Genomic DNA, 27,554 nt, shown 5'->3' with positions numbered 1-27,554 from the left:
TAACCCTAACTAACCATCTTACTAACCCTAACTAACCCTTACTAACCATCTTATTAACCCTAACTAACCCTTACTAACCATCTTATTAACCCTAACTAACCCTTACTAACCATCTTATTAACCCTAACTAACCCTTACTAACCATCTTATTAACCCTTACTAACCCTAACGAACCCTTACTAACCATCTTATTAACCCTTACTAACCATCTTATTAACCTAACTAACCATCTTAACCCTAACTAACCATCTTATTAACCCTTACTAATCCTAACTAACCATCTTACTAATCCTAACTAACCCTTACTAACCATCTTATTAACCATTACTAGCCATCTTATTAACCCTAACTAACCCTAACTAACCGTCTTATTAACCCTAACTAACCATCTTATTAACCCTAACTAACCCTAACTAACCATCTTATTAACCCTAACTAACCATCTTATTAACCCTAACTAGCCATCTTATTAACCCTAACTAACCATCTTATTAACCCTAACTAACCATCTTATTAACCCTAACTAACCATTACTAACCATCTTATTAACCCTAACTAACCCTAACCATCTTATTAACCCTAACTAACCATCTTATTAACCCTAACTAACCATCTTATTAACCCTAACTAACCCTTACTAACCATCTTATTAACCCTAACTAAACCTAACTAACCATCTTATTAACCCTAACTAACCCTTACTAACCATCTTACTAACCCTTACTAACCATCTTACTAACCCTTACTAACCATCTTACTAACCCTAACTAACCATCTTACTAACCCTAACTAACCCTTACTAACCATCTTATTAACCCTAACTAACCCTAACTAACCATCTTATTAACCCTAACTAACCCTTACTAACCATCGTATTAACCCTTACTAACCATCTTATTAACCCTTACTAACCATCTTATTAACCCAACTAACCATCTTATTAACCCTAACTAACCATTACTAACCATCTTATTAACCCTAACTAACCATTACTAACCATCTTATTAACCCTAACTAACCCTAACCATCTTATTAACCCTAACTAACCATCTTATTAACCCTAACTAACCCTAACTAACCATCTTATTAACCCTAACTAACCCTAACTAACCATCTTATTAACCCTAACTAACCCTAACTAACCATCTTATTAACCCTAACTAACCCTAACCAACCATCTTATTAACCCTAACTAACCCTAACCCTATTAACCCTAACTAACCATCTTATTAACCCTAACTAACCCTAACTAACCATCTTATTAACCCTAACTAACCCTAACTAACCATCTTATTAACCCTTACTAACCATCTTATTAACCCTTACTAACCATCTTATTAACCCAACTAACCATCTTATTAACCCTAACTAACCATTACTAACCATCTTATTAACCCTAACTAACCCTAACCATCTTATTAACCCTAACTAACCATCTTATTAACCCTAACTAACCCTAACTAACCATCTTACTAATCCTAACTAACCCTTACTAACCATCTTATTAACCATTACTAGCCATCTTATTAACCCTAACTAACCCTAACTAACCATCTTATTAACCCTAACTAACCCTAACTAACCATCTTATTAACCCTAACTAACCATCTTATTAACCCTAACTAACCATTACTAACTATCTTATTAACCCTAACTAACCCTTACTAACCATCTTAACCCTTACTAACCATCTTATTAACCCTAACTAACCCTTACTAACCATCTTAACCATTACTAGCCATCTTATTAACCCTAACTAACCCTAACTAACCATCTTATTAACCCTAACTAACCATCTTATTAACCCTAACTAACCATTACTAACTATCTTATTAACCCTAACTAACCCTTACTAACCATCTTAACCCTTACTAACCATCTTATTAACCCTAACTAACCCTAACTAGCCATCTTATTAACCCTAACTAACCCTAACTAACCATCTTATTAACCCTAACTAACCCTTACTAACCATCTTAACCATTACTAGCCATCTTATTAACCCTAACTAACCCTAACTAACCATCTTATTAACCCTAACTAACCATCTTATTAACCCTAACTAACCATTACTAACTATCTTATTAACCCTAACTAACCCTTACTAACCATCTTAACCCTTACTAACCATCTTATTAACCCTAACTAACCCTAACTAGCCATCTTATTAACCCTAACTAACCCTAACTAACCATCTTATTAACCCTAACTAACCCTAACTAACCATCTTATTAACCCTAACTAACCCTAACTAACCATCTTAACCCTTATTAACAGGAACACACCACTGCCCAGTAAACAAAACATCTTATTAACCCTAACTAACCATTACTAACCATCTTATTAACCCTAACTAACCCTTACTAACCATCTTATTAACCCTAACTAACCACCTTTCCAACCTGAAATCCTGTGACTAACAAAGAACACATCTGAAGCTAGAATAAGCAGAACGGTTTCCACAGAGATACTTAAGGGAACTAATGCTCTCTAAGTACAAACACTCTGTCTGTGTGTTTAAACAAAGCCACCCACTCCTATGCAAATATCCCACCAGTTGACATTAGGGAACTGAGGAGTACTGTGAATGATGAGCGTTGGCCATTACAAGGAAACAACTACAAAGATGATATGTAAAACAGTCAGATGTTTGGGTTTGCATAGAAAAAGGGTTCAGGACTTACGGCATCAGGGTATGAGGGTATCCATCCCACAGACTCACTGGGTTGGACAGGAAGTTCTCCTGGAAGAGAAACAAAGTCACACACACACCAATCAGATGGTCTTAAACAAACACAGGAACACACCACTAGCCCAGTAAACAAAACAGCCCAGAATGTAGACCATTTAAAACCACCGACATCTTGCAACACCCGACAATACAGTAAACATTATAGTTTAAAAGCACATACAGAAATGAGGATGCTGGTTCCCCACCCGAAGGAGAACAGGTAGAAGGCAGAGAGCTGGCCTGACTCGTTGAACTTGCTGTGCTTGGTCTTAGAGAAGTGCATCTTTCGGTTGATTTTCTGCATAACAAATAGAGAGAGAGGTTAGAGGTGGCGGTGGTGTATAGAGAGAGAGAGAGAGAGAGAGGTTAGAGGTGGCGGTGGTGTATAGAGAGAGAGAGAGAGGTTAGAGGTGGCGGTGCTGTATAGAGAGAGAGAGAGGTTAGAGGTGGCGGTGGTGTATAGAGAGAGAGAGAGAGAGAGGTTAGAGGTGGCGGTGGTGTATAGAGAGAGAGAGAGAGAGAGAGAGAGGGGTTAGAGGTGGCGGTGCTGTATAGAGAGAGAGAGGTTAGAGGTGGCGGTGGTGTATAGAGAGAGAGAGAGAGAGGTTAGAGGTGGCGGTGGTGTATAGAGAGAGAGGTTAGAGGTGGTGGTGTATAGAGAGAGAGAGGTTAGAGGTGGTGGTGTATAGAGAGAGAGAGGTTAGAGGTGGTGGTGTATAGAGAGAGAGAGAGGTTAGAGGTGGTGGTGTATAGATAGAGAGAGGTTAGAGGTGGTGGTGTATAGAGAGAGAGAGAGGTTAGAGGTGGTGGTGTATAGAGAGAGAGAGGTTAGAGGTGGTGGTGTATAGAGAGAGGTTAGAGGTGGTGGTGTATAGAGAGAGAGAGGTTAGAGGTGGTGGTGTATAGAGAGAGAGAGGTTAGAGGTGGTGGTGTATAGAGAGAGAGAGGTTAGAGGTGGTGGTGTATAGAGAGAGTTAGAGGTTAGAGGTGGTGGTGTATAGAGAGAGAGAGGTTAGAGGTGGTGGTGTATAGATAGAGAGAGGTTAGAGGTGGTGTATAGATAGAGAGAGGTTAGAAGATAGTATAGAGAGGTTAGAGGTAATTAATTATCCAATTTTATTAGAAGAATACATAGTACATCAACCTGTCAAGTGGCTGATGTTTGCAAAAGAGCTGATTACTGAAATTACTATTAAACACAAAACTACTATTCAAAGGTTTGGGGTCACGTAGAAACGTCCTTGTTTTTGAAAGAAAAGCACATTTTTTGTCCATTAAAATAACATCAAATTGATCAGAAAAACACTGTAGACATTGTTAATGTTGTAAATGACTATTGTAGCTGGAAACTGAAGATTTTTAATGGAATATCTACATAGACGTACAGAGGCCCATTATCAGCAACCATCACTCCTGTGTTCCAATGACACGTTGTGTTAGCAAATCCAAGCTGATCATTTTAAAAGGCTAATTGATCATTAGAAAACCCTTCTGCAATTATGTTAGCACAGCTGAAAACTGTTGTTCTGATTACAGAAGCAATAAAACTGGCCTTCTTTAGACTAGTTGAGTATCTGGAGCATCAGCATTCGTGGGTTTGATTACAGGCTCAAAATGGCCAGAAACAAACACTTCCTTCTGAAACTCATCAGTCTATTCTTGTTCTGAGAAATGAAGGCTATTCCATGTGAGAAATTGAAGATCCCGTACAACACTGTGTACTACTCCCTTCACAGAACTGGCTCTAACCAGAATAGAAAGAGGAGTGGGAGGCCCCGGTGCACAACTGAGCAAGAGGACAAGTACATTATAGGGTCTAGTTTGAGAAACAGCCTCCTCACAAGTCCTCAACTGGCAGCTTCATTAAATAGTACCCACAAAACACTGCACTGCAACAGTGAAGAGGCGACTCCGGGATGCTGGCCTTTTAGGCAGAGTTGAAAAGAAAAAGTCATATCTCAAACTGACCAATAAAAAGAAAATACTAAGATGGGCAAAATAACACAGACACTGGACAGAGGAACTCTGCCTCGAAGGCCAGCATCCCGGAGTCACTGTGTGTGTGTGTGCCTCTTCACTGTGTGTGTGTGTGTGTGTGTGTGTGTGTGTCTGAGTGTGTCCTTACGTCCAGTACATACTCCTGGATGATAGCGTGGATGATGATGGCCACCAGCATGTAGAAGAAGATGGTGGCCACATCCTTCAGCCCGTGGTGGAAGTGGTTCACCACGCTCTCCTCTGATAGGCCCTCTGATAGGGAGACAAAGCATTTCGCCTTAATTAACCCTTTATTCCCTACTGTCTCTGCTGGACCATCTGATGGGAGTATTTTGCATGTGAAATGGACAGATTGGAGACAGGGGGAAATATAAATCGATAAGAGAGTACATGTCAAACGGTATTGGACAAGATTGAACCGGCCCTATAACCACACCGAGGTCCCACTGTCGGAGCCGGCCCTATAACCACACCGAGGTCCCACTGTCGGAGCCGGCCCTATAACCACACCGAGGTCCCACTGTCGGAGCCGGCACTATAACCACACCGAGGTCCCACTGTCGGAGCCGGCCCTATAACCACACCAAGGTCCCACTGTCGGAGCCGGCCCTATAACCACCAGACCACACCGAGGTCTCACTGTCGGAGCCGGCCCTATAACTACACAGAGGTCCCACTGTCGGAGCCGGCCCTATAACCACACCGAGGTCCCACTGTCGGAGCCGGCCCTATAACCACACCGAGGTCCCACTGTCGGAGCCGGCACTATAACCACACCGAGGTCCCACTGTCGGAGCCGGCCCTATAACCACCAGACCACACCGAGGTCTCACTGTCGGAGCCGGCCCTATAACTACACAGAGGTCCCACTGTCGGAGCCGACCCTATAACCACACCGAGGTCTCACTGTCGGAGCCGGCCCTATAACTACACCGAGGTCCCACTGTCGGAGCCGACCCTATAACCACACCGAGGTCCCACTGTCGGAGCCGACCCTATAACCACACCGAGGTCCCACTGTCGGAGCCGACCCTATAACCACACCGAGGTCCCACTGTCGGAGCCGGCCCTATAACCACACCGAGGTCCCACTGTCGGAGCCGGCCCTATAACCACACCGAGGTCCCACTGTCGGAGCCGGCCCTATAACCACACCGAGGTCCCACTGTCGGAGCCGGCCCTATAACCACACCGAGGTCCCACTGTCGGAGCCGGCCCTATAACCACACCGAGGTCCCACTGTCGGAGCCGGCCCTATAACCACACCGAGGTCCCACTGTCGGAGCCGGCCCTATAACCACACCGAGGTCCCACTGTCGGAGCCGACCCTATAACCACACCGAGGTCCCACTGTCGGAGCCGGCCCTATAACCACCAGACCACACCGAGGTCTCACTGTTGGAGCCGGCCCTATAACCACACCGAGGTCCCACTGTCGGAGCCGACCCTATAACCACCAGACCACACCGAGGTCCCACTGTAGGAGCCGGCCCTATAACCACACCGAGGTCCCACTGTCGGAGCCGACCCTATAACCACACCGAGGTCCCACTGTCGGAGCCGGCCCTATAACCACCAGACCACACCGAGGTCTCACTGTCGGAGCCGGCCCTATAACCACACCGAGGTCCCACTGTCGGAGCCGACCCTATAACCACCAGACCACACCGAGGTCCCACTGTCGGAGCCGGCCCTTTAACCACACCGAGGTCCCACTGTAGGAGCCGGCCCTATAACCACACCGAGGTCCCACTGTCGGAGCCGGCCCTATAACCACCAGACCACACCGAGGTCCCACTGTTGGAGCCGACCCTATAACCACACCGAGGTCCCACTGTCGGAGCCGACCCTATAACCACACCGAGGTCCCACTGTCGGAGCCGACCCTATAACCACACCGAGGTCCCACTGTCGGAGCCGACCCTATAACCACACCGAGGTCCCACTGTCGGAGCCGACCCTATAACCACACCGAGGTCCCACTGTCGGAGCCGACCCTATAACCACACCGAGGTCCCACTGTCGGAGCCGACCCTATAACCACACCGAGGTCCCACTGTCGGAGCCGACCCTATAACCACACCGAGGTCCCACTTCAGACAAACATACACGTAGCATTTATTAAGGTTTCAAAGCCTTTACAAAGGCCTTCAAGGATGCTTTAAGAACCACATACTATATATAACAAGTGAGGAAAAGGTTTACTGAAGCCGAAAAGGCAACTTGACTAGGAAATACCTGCCTGACCTGCTACTCAAGTAATTTAGCTGAAAACACCAGCCTGTTAATGAATGACAGAGGGCTTATGAGCACCGTAAACTGAATATATGTCCCTATGGCACCCTATTCCCTATGTAGTGCACTACTTTAGACCAGAGCCCTATGACACCCTATTCCCTATGTAGTGCACTACTTTAGACCAGGGCCCTATTCCCTATGTAGTGCACTACTTTAGACCAGGGCCCTATGACACCCTATTCCCTATATAGTGCACTACTTTAGACCAGGGCCCTATTCCCTATGTAGTGCACTACTTTAGACCAGAGCCCTATTCCCTATGTAGTGCACTACTTTAGACCAGAGCCCTATTCCCAATGTAGTGCACTACTTTAGACCAGAGCCCTATGACACCCTATTCCCTATGTAGTGCACTACTTTAGACCAGAGCCCTATGACACCCTATTCCCTATGTAGTGCACTACTTTAGACCAGAGCCCTATTCCCTATGTAGTGCACTACTTTAGACCAGGGCCCTATGACACCCTATTCCCTATGTAGTGCACTACTTTAGACCAGAGCCCTATGACACCCTATTCCCTATGTAGTGCACTACTTTAGACCAGAGCCCTATGACACCCTATTCCATATGTAGTGCACTACTTTAGACCAGAGCCCTATGACATCCTATTCCCTATGTAGTGCACTACTTTAGACCAGAGCCCTATGACACCCTATTCCCTATGTAGTGCACTACTTTAGACCAGGGTCCTATGACACCCTATTCCCTATGTAGTGCACTACTTTAGACCAGAGCCCTATGACACCCTATTCCCTATATAGTGCACTACTTTAGACCAGAGCCCTATTCCCTATACATTGCACTACTTTAGACCAGGGCCCTATGACACCCTACTCCCTATGTAGTGCACTACTTTAGACCAGAGCCCTATGACACCCTATTCCCTATGTAGTGCACTACTTTAGACCAGAGCCCTATGACACCCTATTCCCTATGTAGTGCACTACTTTAGACCAGAGCCCTATGACATCCTATTCCCTATGTAGAGCACTACTTTAGACCAGAGCCCTATGACACCCTATTCCCTATGTAGTGCACTACTTTAGACCAGGGTCCATAGGGCTCTGTAATGTAATGCACCGTGTCAGGAATAGGGGGCCATTTGGGAAGCGGCCCAGAATATCTGCTCTTCAAATGAAATCTGACATCACGAAACACATTCCACCAGCACCTCGCACATGACTTTAAATAAGGCAAAGTAGAGTAGGAAGTAGAACTGCTAGGTTTAAGTAGTACAGGAAGTAGAATGGCTAGAATAAATGAGTTCGGAGCTCCACTGTTATAGAATGAGTGTTACAAGGAGGAGTTTGTAGAAAAACATTCATTCAACTTTTTACCTATATAGCGCACTACCCAATAGGCCCTGGCCAAAAGCAGAGCACCACATATGGAATAGGGTGCCATTTGGGACACAACCGAGGCTGTGATGCTGTAGCCTGTAGTAAACCCTAGCCCCAATTCTTCAAGGACAACCAAACAGGAGAACATTATAAATCAGGAAGACTAAATGTAGCATCACAGGGGGGAAAAAAAGAGTGTTCTAGAAGTGGAAACAGTGTTCTAGAAGTGGAAACAGTGTTCTAGAAGTGCAAGGCCAGTAGAGTAGAGTTCTATTCTGTAACCCCATAGGAGAATCCTTCTGATTCTAGAACTACAAGTAGATTCTAGTTATAGGCTGCCGAGTTAAGTTTCTACACTGACAGGATAACAGGCAAAGTAGGTCCAGACACACTGACAAATAGGTGGGTAAGAAATGAGGATGTCACAGGGAATTTTTTGCTTTGTCATTCATTCAAAATAAAATGTCATGAATTTTGTTTTATGAAAGCAAAAGAGGAAGTCGATATAACCTCCATACCAGAGCATACAGTTGACCAAGTAAAATTAAATTAAAAATATATTACAAATATATAAATTGCTAAAAGTTAATATGGGGAACAATATAAAAGTTAAACTCACCATTTGCAGAGATGGTAACGTTGTATTGGACAGTGATGAACAGCACTGCAACCTTCGAGGTGACCTGGATCACAGAGGGGCCAAGGGAGATGATTGTTTAGACATAAAACACAGGATTAGCCCCGCCTAACCCCCACCTGCCTAACCCCCAGTACGGCCCCACCCGCCTAACCCCCAGTACGGCCCCGCCTAACCCCCACCTGCCTAACCCCCAGTACGGCCCCGCCTAACCTCCACCTGCCTAACCCCCAGTACGGCCCCGCCTAACCCCCCACCTGCCTAACCCCCAGTACGGCCCCGCCTAACCCCCACCTGCCTAACCCCCAGTACGGCCCGCCTAACCCCCACCTGCCTAACCCCCAGTACGGCCCCGCCTAACCCCAGTACGGCCCCGCCTAACCCCCACCTGCCTAACCCCCAGTACGGCCCCGCCTAACCCCCAGTACGGCCCCGCCTAACCCCCACCTGCCTAACCCCCAGTACGGCCCCGCCTAACCCCAGTACGGCCCCGCCTAACCCCCAGTACGGCCCCGCCTAACCCCCCAGTACGGCCCCGCCTAACCCCCAGTACGGCCCCGCCTAACCCCCACCTGCCTAACCCCCAGTACGGCCCCGCCTAACCCCCAGTACGGCCCCGCCTAACCCCCAGTACGGCCCCGCCTAACGCCCAGTACAGGGGATCCCTACTGTAAACTGGATCTCGTTCCTCTATGGGACAAACCGATAAGCTTCTCCTAGCTATGGTTGGTTAATTTAAGCAGGACAACAAAAACTATTTACAAAACAAACATAATTTTGGAAACTTTAAAAATATATATTTTGATGCGCTAATACTTTGTATGTACATTTACGTCACAATTCTACCCAGTGCGTTATTTATGTCAGGTTTATAACGTTAACAACAAACGTAAACAAAGCTACGTCACGGATCTGAGTCGCAGGGTGAGCTAGCCGTTAGAAGCTTGCGCTGTCCTCCTCTATGTCACATCAATACATCGACGCGTTATTCATCATGAGGTTTCTCTGCATGGGCTTAGGTAACACAAGGTTTGGTTCTCTCTTGTTGGACCAAGAAATAAAAAACGCATAAAATATTAAGCTGTCCCTGTTCCCCTTTTTCTTAGTTGACCCCAGTAAACATGAAGCAAAAAAAAAATACAACTGTGTAAACCAACAATACATTTAAAAAAAAACACTAATTGTTTTAAAACGTAAGCTGTTCACTTTGTAAAATGAATTGCGATTCTTGGGACTTTTACAGAATCTTTTTTAATCTTTAATTTTTTTTTTTATGAATTGGGGGGATACCCACAAACGATGACAGCGCTCACAGTCGCCCAGTGATTGCCACGTAACACTTGATCTGCGCACAGGAAGAATCATCCCCGTTCTCCTCGCAGCAGGATGTTATGCTGGCAGGACGAGCTAGGATTTTTCTCCCTTCAGAATAAGAGTCCCTTTGCAAAGATATGCTAAACTTTGGGAATGAATGTTCACAAATATTGGTATGTTGAAAGCTATGGTCTAGGCTGTATTTAAATAAATATACTTTTAATAAAATGTTGATTCTGAATTACTCAATAGTCTGCTAAACTTAAATGTGTCTCTTGTGCTAGGTTTAATACAGGTTTAATACAGCAATACAGCAACTGCAATGTAATAGACTGTATATTGACTTGTGGAGAGAGAGGTTTTCTTCCCGTCTCAATTAAAGTGAGGCGGAGAAGTACACAGTAGGGTCTCTACTAAGCAAATATGTGTAGTTGGAGGGGGACTGCGTTGTTCATATCCAGCATCACTTTGTTCTACCCCCCACCCCCACTCCCATAGCAATATGCTAATAGAATGAACACAGGATACAGATTTGTTTGTAGAGAACTTTTTTTTTTTTTTTTATATACCTGAAATATGACTTGGTTCAACTATTAGTCTTTTACATGGCTTTCTTGCACTGACTGAATTTGACATTTTATGAATGAATGAAATTTTATTTTAGTGTCAAATCACTAGTTGGCAAACCATCCCTTATGGGATTAATTGGCACATAAACAAACATAATAATTCACATTTCTTCATCCGGTGTCCTCTGCATCACATATAGAGTGAAAAAAATGTAAGGAGAAAAATAAACACGTAATAGCAAATAAGGTTATCCAAACAATAATTATATCCCTAGAGCAGTAAAATAATGTACATACAGTTGAGGTCTGAAGTTTACATCCACCTTAGCCAAATACATGTAAACTACAAGTTTCACAATTCCTGACAAAATTCCCGTCTTCGGTCAGTTAGGATCATCACTTTATTTTAAGAATGTGAAATGTCAGAATAATAGTAGAGAGAATGATTTATTTCAGCTTTTATTTCTTTCATCACATTCCCAGTGGGTCAGAAGTTTACATACCCTCAATTAGTATTTGATAGCATTGCCTTTTAAATTGTTTAACTTGGGTCAAACGTTTCAGGTAGCCTTCCACAAGCTTCCCACAATAAGTTGGGTGGATTTTGGCCCATTCCTCCTGACAGAGCTGGTGTAACTGAGTCAGGTTTGTAGGCCTCCTTGCTTGCTTTTTCAGTTCTGCCCAAATTTTCTATAAGGGTCCCCAGCCTGTCCAACAGTCTATTCCATAGTCTCACCATACAGGCCTTCCATCTCCCCAGCCCGTCCAACAGTCTATTCCATAGTCTCACCATACAGGCCTTGTTCCCAGCCCGTCCAACAGTCTATTCCATAGTCTCACCATACAGGCCTTGTTCCCAGCCCGTCCAACAGTCTATTCCATAGTCTCACCATACAGGCCTTGTTCCCAGCCCGTCCAGTTTAGGACAGTCTATTCCATAGTCTCACCATACAGGCCTTCCATCTCCCCTCACAGGGTCCCCAGCCTGTCCAACAGTCTATTCCATAGTCTCACCATACAGGCCTTGTTCCCAGCCCGTCCAACAGTCTATTCCATAGTCTCACCATACAGGCCTTGTTCCCAGCCCGTCCAACAGTCTATTCCATAGTCTCACCATACAGGCCTTCCATCTCCCCTCACAGGGTCCCCAGCCTGTCCAACAGTCTATTCCATAGTCTCACCATACAGGCCTTCCATCTCCCCTCACAGGGTTCCCAGCCTGTCCAACAGTCTATTCCATAGTCTCACCATACAGGCCTTGTTCCCAGCCCGTCCAACAGTCTATTCCATAGTCTCACCATACAGGCCTTGATCCCAGCCCATGTCCCTTGTGATTGCAAGTATAGGTGCAAACTTGTGAACACCTTAAAAAGTAAGGTACTGCTCTGTTATGGACATGTTCGCCTTTTAAAATACCTCTTAGCACCACACACTCCTGCTGAATAGTCCCGAACAGGAACACGCATGTCTGATGCAGTTTAGAATACGTGGCATAACCAATATCTTAGCGTTTGTTTTTATAACCAATATCTTAGCGTTTGTTTTTATAACCAATATCTTAGCGTTTGTTTTTATAACCAATATCTTAGCGTTTGTTTTTATAACTCCCCCAAGAGCTCTACTTCCTGAGTTGGCCAGGGCAGATGTTCCGTTTAGAAAAGGTAATATGTTCATCAATAAAAAAAAGACACAAATGTTTATAATTGCTTGTAAACTCAAGAATGTCTTCACCAAAACAAAACTGATAAACACTTCTTAGTACCTGTTTTTCAAAAATACATTATCTGTGTTTTAGTCTGGTTGATCACGAGTCTCCATCTTTAACACCAGGACATTGTCTGTGTGTTGTCTGGTTGAACACCAGTCTGCATCCTTCACACCAACTGTACAGACCGAAAAGATATGATCTGTACAGGCTCTGGATTTATGAAAAACATTTTGTTCTTCCACCAGAATGTTTTGATCCTCAAAAGCCTATTGAGGATGGATGAAAATGGATAAATATAATTTATAGATCGTACGTATGCCGCTATAGTTCAGTGGTACTCTCGGGTCATTAGTTCGAGATTTGGGAATGGAATTCACTATAGACTCATACCCAGTGGATGGCAGTATGGTGTACTCATTCACTATAGACTCATACCCAGTGGATGGCAGTATGGTGTACTCATACACTATAGACTCATACCCAGTGGATGGCAGTATGGTGTACTCATACACTATAGACTCATACCCAGTGGATGGCAGTATGGTGTACTCATACACTATAGACTCATACCCAGTGGATGGCAGTAGACTGAACTCATACACTATAGACTCATACCCAGTGGATGGCAGTATGGTGTACTCATACACTATAGACTCATACCCAGTGGATGGCAGTAGACTGTACTCATTCACTATAGACTCATACCCAGTGGATGGCAGTCCCAGAGACTGTACTCATTCACTATAGACTCATACCCAGTGGATGGCAGTATGGTGTACTCATTCACTATAGACTCATACCCAGTGGATGGCAGTATGGTGTACTCATACACTATAGACTCATACCCAGTGGATGGCAGTAGACTGTACTCATACACTATAGACTCATACCCAGTGGATGGCAGTAGACTGAACTCATACACTATAGACTCATACCCAGTGGATGGCAGTATGGTGTACTCATACACTATAGACTCATACCCAGTGGATGGCAGTAGACTGAACTCATTCACTATAGACTCATACCCAGTGGATGGCAGTAGACTGTACTCATTCACTATAGACTCATACCCAGTGGATGGCAGTATGGTGTACTCATTCACTATAGACTCATACCCAGTGGATGGCAGTATGGTGTACTCATACACTATAGACTCATACCCAGTGGATGGCAGTATGGTGTACTCATTCACTATAGACTCATACCCAGTGGATGGCAGTATGGTGTACTCATACACTATAGACTCATACCCAGTGGATGGCAGTAGACTGAACTCATTCACTATAGACTCATACCCAGTGGATGGCAGTAGACTGTACTCATTCACTATAGACTCATACCCAGTGGATGGCAGTATGGTGTACTCATACACTATAGACTCATACCCAGTGGATGGCAGTAGACTGTACTCATACACTATAGACTCATACCCAGTGGATGGCAGTATGGTGTAATCATACACTATGGCAGTAGACTGAACTCATTCACTATAGACTCATACCCAGTGGATGGCAGTAGACTGTACTCATACACTATAGACTCATACCCAGTGGATGGCAGTAGACTGAACTCATTCACTATAGACTCATACCCAGTGGATGGCAGTATGGTGTACTCATTCACTATAGACTCATACCCAGTGGATGGCAGTAGACTGAACTCATTCACTATAGACTCATACCCAGTGGATGGCAGTATGGTGTACTCATTCACTATAGACTCATACCCAGTGGATGGCAGTAGACTGAACTCATTCACTATAGACTCATACCCAGTGGATGGCAGTATGGTGTACTCATTCACTATAGACTCATACCCAGTGGATGGCAGTATGGTGTACTCATACACTATAGACTCATACCCAGTGGATGGCAGTAGACTGTACTCATACACTATAGACTCATACCCAGTGGATGGCAGTATGGTGTAATCATACACTATAGACTCATACCCAGTGGATGGCAGTAGACTGAACTCATTCACTATAGACTCATACCCAGTGGATGGCAGTAGACTGTACTCATACACTATAGACTCATACCCAGTGGATGGCAGTAGACTGAACTCATTCACTATAGACTCATACCCAGTGGATGGCAGTATGGTGTACTCATTCACTATAGACTCATACCCAGTGGATGGCAGTAGACTGAACTCATTCACTATAGACTCATACCCAGTGGATGGCAGTATGGTGTACTCATTCACTATAGACTCATACCCAGTGGATGGCAGTAGACTGAACTCATTCACTATAGACTCATACCCAGTGGATGGCAGTATGGTGTACTCATTCACTATAGACTCATACCCAGTGGATGGCAGTATGGTGTACTCATACACTATAGACTCATACCCAGTGGATGGCAGTAGACTGAACTCAAAAACACATTTGAAGAAAATCATATAGGAGGTCAATTAATTTAGTGGATTTTAAAACTTCATTCGGCAGCCCATAAACGCCACACACTCTCCCATTTTTTCGCAGCGTCAATCACCTTAACCTCTTGGTGTTAGATGATAACGGTCCCGTTCACGGGCCGGGCGTCACTACAGGTTAACCTCTGCCGCAGACAGCTCCTCATTAAAAGTACAGGATACATGTATAAAAGAGAACTCCATTTTAGTCCTCAGGGAACATATGTCTTTATCAAATTCTTCCTCAAAATATGCCACCTTTTTCATTTCCCGAGAACAAACTGGCAAACTCCTTAAGTACCGATGTAATATCAGATTTCACCCTCCCCCCCAGCTCTTCCATTGGAATTTTCTTATGTCGTTTGGGTCCTAACTTGTTTATTTGGCTCCAAAACGGTTGAGGATATCTTGTCTGTATCTCCTCAAGGTGTAAAACTGAAGGTCCTAGGCGTTACACTGGACCCTGATCTCTCTTTTGACGAACATATCAAGATTGTTTCAAGGACAGCTTTTTTTCCATCTGCGTAACATTGCAAAGATCAGACATTTTCTGTCCAAAATTGATGCAGAAAAATGTATCCATGCTTTTTGTTACTTCTAGGTTAGACTACTGCAATGCTCTACTTTCCGGCTAACCGGATAAAGCACTAAATAAACTTCAGTTAGTGCTAAACAAAGCTGCTAGAATCCTGACTAGAACACCAAAATTTTATCATAATACTCCAGTGCTAGCCTCTCTACACTGGCTTCCTGTTAAGGCTAGGGCTGACTTCAAGGTTTTACTGCTAACCTACAAAGCATTACATGGGCTTGCTCCTACCTATCTTTCTGATTTGGTCCTGCCGTACATACCTACACGTACGCTACGGTCACAAGACACAGGCCTCCTAATTGTCCCTAGAATTTCTAAGCAAACAGCTGGAGGCAGGGCTTTCTCCTGTAGACCTCCATTTTTATGGAATGGTCTGCCTACCCATGTCAGAGACGCAAACTCGGTCTCAACTCAGTATTTACTGAAGACTCATCTCTTCAGTGGGTCAAATGATTGCGTGTAGTCTGGCCCAGGAGTGTGAAGGTGAACGGAAAGGCTCTGGAGCAACGAACCGTCCTTGCTGTCTCTGCCTGGCCGGTTCCCCTCTTTCCACTGGGATTCTCTGCCTCTAACCCTATTACAGGGGCTGAGTCACTGGCTTACTGGTGCTCTTCCATGCCGTCCCTAGGAGGGGTGTGAGTGGGTTGAGTCGCTGACGTGATCTTCCTGTCTTGGTTGGCGCCCCCCCCTTGGGTTGTGCTGTGGCGGAGATCTTTGTGGGCTATACTCGGCCTTGTCTCAGGATGGTAAGTTGGTGGTTGAAGATATCCCTCTAGTGGTGTGGGGGCTGTGCTTTGGCAAAGTGGGTGGGGTTATATCCTGCCTGTTTGGCTCGGTCAGAGGGTATCGTTGGATGGGGCCACAGTGTCTCCTGACCCCTCCTGCCTCAGCCTCCAGTATTTATGCTGCAGTAGTTTCAGGGTCAGTCTTTTCTATCTGGAGTATTTCTCGAGTGTGAATTTAAGTATGCTCTCTCTAATTCTCTCTCTCGGGGGCCCTGAGCCCTAGAAACATGCCTCAGGACTACCTGGCATGATGACTCCTTGCTGTCCCCAGTCCACCTGGTCGTGCTTCTGCTCCAGTTTCAACTGTTCTGCCTGCGGCTATGGAACCCTGACCTGTTCACCGGACGTGCTACCTGTCCCAGACCTGCTGTTTTCAACTCTCTAGAGACAGCAGGAGCAGTAGAGATACTCTGAATGATTGGCTATGAAAAGCCAACTGACATGTACTCCTGAGGTGCTGACCTGCTGCACCCTCTACAACCACTATGATTATTATTATTTGACCCTGCTGGTCATCTATGAACATTTGAACATCTTGGCCATGTTCTGTTATAATCTCCACCCGGCACAGCCAGAAGAGGACTGGCCACCCCACATAGGCTGGTTCCTCTCTAGGTTTCTTCCTAGGGTTTGGCCTTTCTAGGGAGTTTTTCCTAGCCACCGTGCTTCTACATCTGCATTGTTTGCTGTTTGGGGTTTTAGGCTGAGTTTCTGTACTTTGAGATATCCATCAGCTGATGTAAGAAGGGCTTTATAAATGAATTTGATTTGATCACACATATCGCTGTTTTGAAGCCTCTGTTGAAGCAATGCTGTGTTTTCACTGCCTTTTATGTACTCAAACTACACATTAGGTTAGTAAGACCTTGCAGAGTATGTTCCACCAGACAGTTAGAAAAGGTCTCTCTGCAAGCCAATATTCTCATTTCACTGCCAACATTTCCTTTCAATATTAGTCAGATAAAAAAAATGTTAAAACCATATATGTTTTCAAAAATGACCAATTGTCTTTTCTTGTTGGCACACACACACATATATATATATATATATTAAAGTGTCCATCTTTTGAATTGTTGCCAACGTTTCGAAAGGTGGGCTTTTATTTTGAAGGTTCTCTCATTACCAGACATACGTGACGTCGTTATTTGTGCTGCTGGCAGAACACTAGTAAAAGTATCCACGCTGGACTGTCTTTCTTGCACAATATTGTATCCAGCGAAACTGCAACATTGTAACGTTAGCCGCTTAAATGTCACAATCTCAGAATCTATTTAGCATTCCAGTTGGTACCACAAAGATTGCAATGCGAGGTATACCAAATTATTCTAATTTTACAAGTGGCTCCTAGACTAGTAAAGGAACCATGTGGAAATGGTGGTCAGTTGTACAGCTATAATAACAGTAGGCCACTACACGCCTTTTCAACTCAAAGACACGACAATAGAGACACTATGGATTCATCACTAGAGGAAGAGGCATAGCGGAGTTGAGCCGCCATGACCACTTTCTATAGGCTGACGTGACGGTTCAGCATCTTCTCTCCCCAGTTGAGTTGACACATCGTAGCTTTACGAGTCACATTATTTGGAAAGCTTAGTTCTTATTGCACCCCAGACCCCTCGAACATGTGGACGAGACCTACCTCAAACATCAACCCGAGGAGGAACACCATAGCAACACAGGAAACAATATCTGCATGGTTCTGGATGATAAACTCGTGGCTCAACACCGGCGGGTTCTTGTTGGTCTTTTTGCGGAAACCCATTTTGGACGGCTTCCAAAACGGGAACTTTTAGCGACCGGCGCAACTCAAAAGCAGAGTGAATATATATGACCAAGTATTCGGTATTGTTATCTGTCCGTCTTCGTCCTGCTCCTCACTCAAACACGGACCAGCAAATGACTAGCGAGCTGCTCTTCTTCTTGTGGGAGGATCCCAGCCGACGCGCGTCGTCGGTAGAGCGGAGCGGTTTACCGCCCCCTAAATGTCTGGAGTGCAGAGACCGTTGGTTTTACGTGTCTTCCTCTTCACAACCCCGAAAGGTGATAGTCAATCGAAACGATTTTTTAAGATCGACTGGATAAGAGATATTAAATCGAAACCGTTAACAGGATTTTCTGGATAAGTGATAAAAAAACAACCAATGCATGTTATTTTGCGTGCATTGTCAACTGGAGACAGACACAATGTATGGATGTGTGCTAAACTGCTACAGGAAGTGTATATTTTTCTATTTGAAAGATTGTCTTTTGTTTTGCTGATTTGAAAGTTAAGGGGCATATCAGCATATGTTGTTTTTTTAAACGTTTCACAAGCGATGATTATTGAGAAACCATTGTTTATTTTTTAAATGGATATATCTGCCTCTTTCCTGTTTTCTACCTGACTGTGACCATATAAATGGACCTAGAACTTATGGTTCTAATACGTGTTAAAATACTGAACGGAGTCTTCTGTGTGACCCAGAAAACGGTGCGTTTGAGTAGATTAGAACAACCCACATTTCAATAAAGTTGCCGTTGAGTTGTGCAGTACTTTAGATTTGCTCTTTCATTTCCTTCAAACTAATTAGGGTCAGAATCCTTGGAGAATAATATCTCAGAAATGAACTGTGTTAAGAGACAGACCAGAGACAGACAGACAGAGGAACAGACAGACAGATGAACAGACAGACGGGCAGACAGACAGACAGACAGACCAGACAGACAGACAAACAGACCAGATCAGACAGACAGACAGACAGACACTGACCAGACTGACAGACCAGAGACAGACAGACGGGCAGACAGACAGACGGACGGACAGACAAACAGACAAACAGACACTGACCAGACTGACAGACCAGAGACAGACAGACAGACCAGACAGACAGACAGACAGACAGACAGACAGACAGACAGACAAACCTCAAAAAGCACAAATCGCTCAGCACTAAGTCTTGGTGAACCCTGGTGGACCCTGTGATTTTACTACACTCCATTTATGTACTTCTTTGACTCCCTTTGTACGCAAAAAGTACACACACACACACACCCCAAACACACACACACACACACACACACACACACACACACACACACACACACACACACACACACACACACACACACACACACACACACACACACACACACACACACACACACAGACCCAAACATACACCTGCACAAACTCTCTCACACTCAGCGCTGCATTCACACAGTTATCAGAGCGTGTGATGAGTGATGACATCATTGGCACACCTAAAACCTGAAACGGAATCTGAACAATTTTGAGAATGTGTGCTTCCCTTTGTGGTATTTCCAGTAGACCCGTGCCTTGAGTTGACTCACGTGTGTCTGTCTGTGTGTGTACATTTGTAGAGAAATTGGCTAATTGAGACATTACCTCACACACACACACACACACACACACACACACACACATCAACTCACATGTCAGTGGTCTACACACACACACACACACACACACACACACACACACACACACACACACACACACACACACACACACACACACACACACACACACACACACACGCACACACACACAGCCCAGGCGTTGAATCTATAATGACGTATGATTGTCGGTGTTGGTTACGGTTGTCACCGCTAGGGTGGAGCTCCAGAAGAGAGACGGACTTTGGAGCAGCGTGCCTGGTCATTTGGTTCACTGACAGGACGAGTGAAGACACACCGGTGAGTACCGCTATGCTTCACTTCTAGAAAATATTGAACAATCTATTTTTGTTGTTGTTGTTGTTGTCTTTTATCAATCTTTGTCTATTACATTACCTCTCACTATTAGTCTATTACATTACCTGTCTCTACTACCCCTCTCACTATTAGTCTATTACATTACCTCTCACTATTAGTCTACTACACTACCTCTCACTCTTAGTCTATTACATTACCTGTCTCTACTACCCCTCTCACTATTAGTCTATTACATTACCCATCTCTATTAGTCTATTACATTACCCATCTCTATTAGTCTATTACATTACCCATATCTATTAGTCTACTACATTACCCATCTCTATTAGTCTACTACATTACCCATCTCTATTAGTCTATTACATTACCTCTCACTATTAGTCTATTACATTACCTCTCACTGTTAGTCTATTACATTACCTCTCTCTATTAGTCTATTATATTACCTGTGTATATTAGTCTACTACATTACCCATCTCTATTAGTCTATTACATTACCTCTCACTGTTAGTCTATTACATTACCCATCTCTATTAGTCTACTACATTACCCATCTCTATTAGTCTATTACATTACCTCTCACTGTTAGTATATTACATTACCTCTCACTATTAGTCTATTACATTACCTCTCACTATTAGTCTATTACATTACCTGTCTCTACTACCCCTCTCTCTATTAGTCTACTACATTACCCATCTCTATTAGTCTACTACATTACCCATCTCTATTAGTCTACTACATTACCCATCTCTATTAGTCTACTACATTACCCATCTATATTAGTATATTATATTACCCATCTCTATTAGTCTATTACATTACCTCTCACTATTAGTCTACTACATTACCCATCTCTATTAGTCTATTAACTTACCCATCTCTATTAGTCTACTACATTACCCATATCTATTAGTCTATTACATTACCCATATCTATTAGTCTACTACATTACCCATCTCTATTAGTCTATTATATTACCCATCTCTATTAGTCTATTATATTACCCATCTATATTAGTCTACTACATTACCCATCTCTATTAGTCTACTACATTACCTATCTCTATTCGTCTATTACATTACCTCTCCCTATTAGTCTATTATATTACCCGTGTCTATATTAGTCTACTACATTACCCATCTCTATTAGTCTACTACATTACCCATCTCTATTAGTATACTACATTACCCATCTCTATTAGTCTACTACATTACCCATCTCTATTAGTCTATTACATTATCCATCTCTATTAATCTACTACATTACCCATCTCTATTAGTCTACTACATTACCCATCTCTATTAGTCTACTACATTGCCCATCTCTATTAGTCTACTACATTACCCATCTCTATTAGTCTATTATGTTACCTGTCTCTACTTATCTGTTCCCTTTCCTCTCTCTTCATGATGAGAAAAGTGCAGGCAAATGCCAAAGTTCAATCAGGGAAGCAGGCCACATCATCTGAATAAATATACAGTCACGGCCATGTATGGATTTGAACGTTTAAATGTTTATTTATCTGTTTCACAAATATGCATGTGACCAGATTATACTAATACTTTGTCCTAATAATATTCTATACTTTGTCCTAATAATTTTCTGTACTTTGTTCTAATAATATTCTATACTTTGTCCTAATAATATTCTATACTTTGTCCTAATAATTTTCTGTACTTTGTCCTAATAATATTATATACTTTGTCCTAATAATATTCTATACTTTGTCCTAATAATATTCTGTACTTCGTATACATTTACAGGGCATGAAGATCTTGTCATTTCAAACATTATTGGGGACAGAATAGTCTCGGGAAATCTCGGATCAGTCGGAACATTGTCAATTGAGGCAAACCTGTCCAGAACCACCAACTCCCAAAAACAAACTCAGCCAGTATTGCCCAGCCACAGCATCTAACTAAAGAATTTCCACTTCCTCGTGCATTGAAGTCACTGGGAGGCGAAGTGAACATTTGATTTAAGTGGGAATTAGGATTTGCCGTTAAGTGAAAACCTGAGCAGCAAAACATGCTTCAAACAGACTCGGAGTTCACTAGAACTCGATGGATCTGTACCGTCATTGGACTGGGCTTTTACCTGGTGGACATTGTGACAGACGTTGGACTAGCGGTGAAGTACTTCCTGGTTGGAGACCTGGTTTGGGCTGGGCTGACTTTACTGTTTGTGGTGGTTGGCTCAGCAGCCACACAGGTCTTCAGCTACACCTGGTACAGAGATGACATGAGGAACCCACTGGTTAATCCTGGTGGAGACAAGCTAATATCTGGGATGAACAGAGGAAGACTGATTGGACTCCATGTTTTGCATCTGGGTATCTTCACCAGGTATGTGATGATGTGAGGTTGAAATGTGATCACTATATCTGTTATCAACTTTATAGTGACGTTAGCTGGAGATGTTCACAAGATTAGGGGTACAAACGAACGGTATATTACTGGAAACTTACAAAGTTTACCATTAAACTACCAGAATTTGGGAAACTTTCAAGGATTTTATGTAAACTCTAACAAGACATATAGTGGCAGTTTATTATTATTATTATTATTTAACGAGGCATGTCAGTTAAGAACAAATTCTTATTTTCAATGGCGGCCGAGGAACAGTGGGTTAACTGCCTGTTCGGGGGCAGAACGGCAGATTTTGTACCTTGTCAGCTCGGTTATTAGTCCAACGCTCTAACCACTGGGCTACCCTGCCGCCTCTACACTCTAACCACTAGGCTACCCTGCCACCCCGATCACTGGTGTCTGTAATTATCTCTGCCACTCTGTGTGGCCTTATCACATATAGGAAATATAGGAAATAATAAAAAATAAATAAGAGGATTTAAAAACCATGGATTGCCATAGATGACCTGGTAAATTAGTAATTAACACATTAACATATATTAACATATATTAACATATACTAACACATTAACATATATTAACATATTAACATATAAGATATGGCTGAGTAGCCATACAACACACCTTTATTGTCATCCTGTGATTGTGCCACCGGTAACTTAGTAGATTACAACCCGTGGATGGGTTTGTACACCAAACATTCTCCATTCAGCCTGAAAATGTCTTCCTTAACTCGATTTAATGTCGAGAAGGCAAGGAGAATACGCATACGGTGTGTTTTATGAAACATAATTTTCACCCACAATGCAACAGTGGCTAATAATTGTCTCGGATGTTTACGTATCGCCTTCAGCCAATCAGGTTGCGGCAGTCTGTTTATCTCTATACCGACACACATCTCTCTCTCTCTCTCTCTCTCTCTCCCTCTCTCTCTCTCTCTCTCTCTCTCTCTCTCAGGTACTACCACCTGTTGAAGACAGGATACATGGTGGTGTGGTTCAAGTCACCTGGGACTGCTGAATTCTCCAGAGAGACCCACTTGGTCCTGTTTGGTCGGGCGACCGATCTGAGCATGCTCAAACTGTTTGAGACGTTCCTGGAGAGTGTCCCTCAGCTCCTCTTCCAGATGTATATCCTGCTGGGCCATGGACACAAGTCCACAATACAATGTGAGTTGTGTGTGTGTATGTGAGAGAGAGAGAGAGAGAGAGAGGGGGGAGAGAGGAAAGAGAGAGAGAGAGGGGGGAGAGAGAGGAGAGAGAGAGAGGGTGGAGAGAGAGGGAGGGGAGAGAGAGGAGAGAGAGAGGGGGAGAGAGGAAAGAGAGAGAGAGGGGAGAAAGAGGAGAGGGAGGAGAGGGGAGAGAGAGAGAGGGGAGAGTGAGGAGAGAGAGAGGGGGAGAGAGGAGAGAGAGAGAGAGAGAGGGAGAGAGAGCGGGAGGAGAGGGGAGAGAGAGGATAGAGAGAGAGAGAGAGAGAGAGGGAGAGAGAGCGGGAGGAGAGGGGAGAGAGAGGATAGAGAGAGAGAGAGAGAGGAGGGAGAGGGGAGGGAGAAGGAGGGAGAGGGAGAGAGAGAGGGGAGAGAGAGAGAGGGGAGAGTGAGGAGAGAGAGAGGGGGGAGAGAGGAGAAAGAGAGAGAGAGAGAGAGGAGAGAGAGAGCGGGAGGAGAGGGGAGAGAGAGGATAGAGAGAGGGGGAGAGAGGAGAAAGAGAGAGAGAGAGAGAGGAGAGAGAGAGCGGGAGGAGAGGGGAGAGAGAGGATAGAGAGAGAGAGAGAGAGAGAGGAGAGAGAGGAGGGAGAGGGGAGGGAGAAAGAGGAGGGAGAGAGAGAGGAGGGAGACAGAGAGAGAGGATAGAGAGAGGGGGGAGAGAGAGAAAGAGAGGAGGGGGGTGTGAGAATCTGCAGCCACTGCCACAACTTTTGTTCTCCATTTCTCTCCACACGATAACCAGACTAGACCCTCTGGTCTGCTGCTCTCCTTGTGAGTGAATGTCTACCACAACCTCAAATATGTCACATGCTTGTCTCTCACATGCTTGTCTCTCACATGCTTGTCTCTCACATGCCTGTCTCTCACAAGCCTGTCTCTCACACATGCCTGTCTCTCACATGCCTGTCTCTCACATGCCTGTTTCTCACACATGCCAGTATTGTAAGATCCTTCTCTACTGTGTGTCTCGTCTCCCCCTGTCCAGGCATCTGCATGGTGGGCTCATTCATCAACATCGCCTGGGCTATAGTGGACTACCGTCGGTGTCTCCGTCGATCCTTACCCCAGGTAATATAATAATAATATATAATATAATAATATATAATAACATAATCAATTTATCATATATATATATAATAATGAATATAACATCCCCAGGTCCGAGAGATGCCTTCTGGCCTTCCTACATTCGTCTACCTCCTGTACAAGCTGTTGACCATCACCGCTCACATCCTCAGCCTCAGCCTCTTCCTCGTCCTCAGCCCCTACAGTACCCTGGGAATGGCTGTCGTCTGGCTGGCCGGAACCCTCTGGGCCCATTGGGTCCGTACTGACTTCTGCACGTCTAAAGGTCTAGAGAGGCTCTATCGGATAATCGTGGGAGTCGTCCTCATATTCACCTTCTTTAACGTGAAAGGACAGGATACCAGATGGCAGATGGCTGTGTACTACGTTCTCTTTGCGTTTGTGAACCTCTCTGGTCCTTTGCTGCTGGTTCTGGTGAGGCCAGAGGTTAACGCTACTGAGTACTTTTGGCCGGTGACTCTGCTGATATTTGGAGGGACCGTTCTAGGGCTGGCCTATCTGCTTCTGTATTATACTGTCTATCACCCCAGAGGGAGGAGTCTACAGGCAGATGAGGTGGATGGACACACGGGACAGGAGAGAGAACCAGATACAATGCTGAGAATGAGGAACTTCCTACAACTCTGAGGCCCACCTTCCTATTTACCACATATTCAATGGAGGAGTTAAAAGGACAATCAGGCATTTGAAAAACAACAAAGGTGTCACCCAGACACGTTGTTTTGTTAAACAGCTAAGGGGGGTGGGTTGGAGAAATGTAACTGCTAAGACAAACTCTGGTTGGTGGACTGTCTGGTTGGTAGAATGTCTGGTTGGTAGACAGTCTAGTTGGTGGACTGTCTGGTTGGTAGACAGTCTAGTTGGTGAACAGTCTAGTTGGTAGACAGTCTGGTTGGTAGACTGTCTGGTTGGTGGACTGTCTGGTTGGTGGACTGTCTGGTTGGTAGACAGTATGGTTGGTAGACAGTCTAGTTGGTAGACAGTCTAGTTGGTAGACAGTCTGGTTGATAGACAGTCTAGTTGGTGGACTGTCTGGTTGGTAGACAGTCTAGTTGGTAGACAGTCTAGTTGGTAGACAGTCTGGTTGGTAGACAGTCTAGTTGGTAGACAGTCTGGTTGGTAGACTGTCTATTTGGTGGACAGTCTAGTTGGTGGACTGTCTGGTTGGTGGACTGTCTAGTTGGTAGACAGTCTAGTTGGTAGACAGTCTGGTTGGTAGACAGTCTAGTTGGTGGACAGTCTAGTTGGTAGACAGTCTATTTGGTGGACAGTCTAGTTGGTGGACAGTATGGTTGGTGGACTGTCTGGTGGGGGACTGTCTAGTTGGTAGACAGTCTGGTTGGTAGACAGTCTATTTGGTGGACAGTCTAGTTGGTGGACAGTCTATTTGGTGGACAGTCTAGTTGGTGGACTGTCTAGTTGGTGGACTGTCTATTTGGTGGACAGTCTATTTGGTGGACTGTCTATTTGGTGGACTGTCTAGTTGTGGACTGTCTAGTTGTGGACTGTCTATTTGGTGGACAGTCTAGTTGGTAGACAGTCTAGTTGGTAGACAGTCTAGTTGGTGGACTGTCTATTTGGTGGACTGTCTATTTGGTAGACAGTCTAGTTGGTGGACTGTCTGGTTGGTAGACAGTCTAATTGGTAGACAGTCTAGTTGGTAGACAGTCTAGTTGGTGGACAGTCTAGTTGGTGGACTGTCTATTTGGTGGACTGTCTATTTGGTAGACAGTCTAGTTGGTGGACTGTCTATTTGGTGGACTGTCTATTTGGTGGACAGTCTAGTTGGTGGACTGTCTATTTGGTGGACAGTCTAGTTGGTGGACTGTCTATTTGGTGGACTGTCTATTTGGTGGACTGTCTATTTGGTGGACAGTCTAGTTGGTGGACTGTCTATTTGGTGGACTGTCTATTTGGTGGACTGTCTAGTTGGTGGACTGTCTAGTTGGTGGACAGTCTAGTTGGTGGACTGTCTATTTGGTGGACTGTCTATTTGGTAGACAGTCTAGTTGGTAGACAGTCTAGTTGGTGGACAGTCTAGTTGGTGGACTGTCTATTTGGTGGACTGTCTATTTGGTAGACAGTCTAGTTGGTGGACTGTCTATTTGGTGGACTGTCTATTTGGTGGACTGTCTATTTGGTGGACAGTCTAGTTGGTGGACTGTCTAGTTGGTGGACTGTCTATTTGGTGGACTGTCTATTTGGTGGACTGTCTATTTGGTGGACTGTCTATTTGGTGGACTGTCTAGTTGGTGGACAGTCTAGTTGGTGGACTCTGACTGTCATCCTTTTAGTTTCTATGTCACCTCAGCCTTCTTTTATCTTATCAGTTTCTGTTCCTCAGTCTTACAGCTGCTGCTCCTTTACAGTAAGCTGCAGGCTAGACAGGTTTTGTTAATTTTGTCTTGTGACATCACATCATATGATCGTTCTCACGCACCCTCAGGAGATCAAAGTCTCTTTTCCTTTTTTTTTGTTGCTGCTCTGAAAGACCGGAACAGGTTAAAATGGACTGTGATATTTGGCCACTACAATTCTGCCCACATATCTCAGGTCTGGTGTCCTCAGCTGAGATGAATGAGAGGGACATATTGAGACACACGGCCTCTTATGTGTTGATTCATGATGTCAATACGAACAGAAGGAAGACTTCTTTTTACAGGTGACGGCCACCTAACCTTTAACCTTTAAGGGTGAAGTAAGAAGATGGACTCGCGCACTGATGTGTTACAGACTCTTTTATTTATTTTTAACTTTTTATTTAACCAGGCAAGTCAGTTA

General features: G+C 44.2%; 2 protein-coding genes across 2 annotated transcripts in view; one reads left to right on the top strand and one right to left on the bottom strand.

The window, feature by feature from the left end:
• The window catches only part of LOC135517113 (translocating chain-associated membrane protein 1-like 1), a 29,095-nt gene extending 10,787 nt beyond the window's left edge, over positions 1–18,308 (bottom strand). The window contains exons 1-5 of the mRNA XM_064941143.1: positions 18,034–18,308; positions 8,988–9,051; positions 4,857–4,981; positions 2,913–3,029; positions 2,685–2,743 (exon numbers count right to left, since the gene is read on the bottom strand). Of these exons, the coding sequence (XP_064797215.1) occupies positions 2,685–2,743; positions 2,913–3,029; positions 4,857–4,981; positions 8,988–9,051; positions 18,034–18,156 (488 nt within the window). The 5' untranslated portion in view covers positions 18,157–18,308. The remainder of the gene's footprint in view (positions 1–2,684; positions 2,744–2,912; positions 3,030–4,856; positions 4,982–8,987; positions 9,052–18,033) is intronic.
• Positions 18,309–20,062: 1,754 nt separating this feature from the next.
• Positions 20,063–25,728, top strand: LOC135518493 (XK-related protein 9-like). Its single transcript, XM_064943664.1, has 5 exons — positions 20,063–20,090; positions 21,875–22,456; positions 23,438–23,649; positions 24,673–24,755; positions 24,846–25,728. Exons 2-5 carry the CDS (start codon positions 22,140–22,142, stop codon positions 25,398–25,400), a joined length of 1,167 nt encoding a protein of 388 aa, XP_064799736.1. The 5' UTR covers positions 20,063–20,090; positions 21,875–22,139; the 3' UTR covers positions 25,401–25,728.
• Positions 25,729–27,554: the final 1,826 nt, after the last annotated feature.

This window comes from Oncorhynchus masou, chromosome 28, assembly GCF_036934945.1.
Source record: "Oncorhynchus masou masou isolate Uvic2021 chromosome 28, UVic_Omas_1.1, whole genome shotgun sequence".
NCBI classification, from domain to species: Eukaryota; Metazoa; Chordata; class Actinopteri; order Salmoniformes; family Salmonidae; genus Oncorhynchus; species Oncorhynchus masou.
The sequence above is the reverse complement of the archived record's forward strand: the minus strand, read 5'-3'. Positions and strand labels throughout refer to the sequence as shown.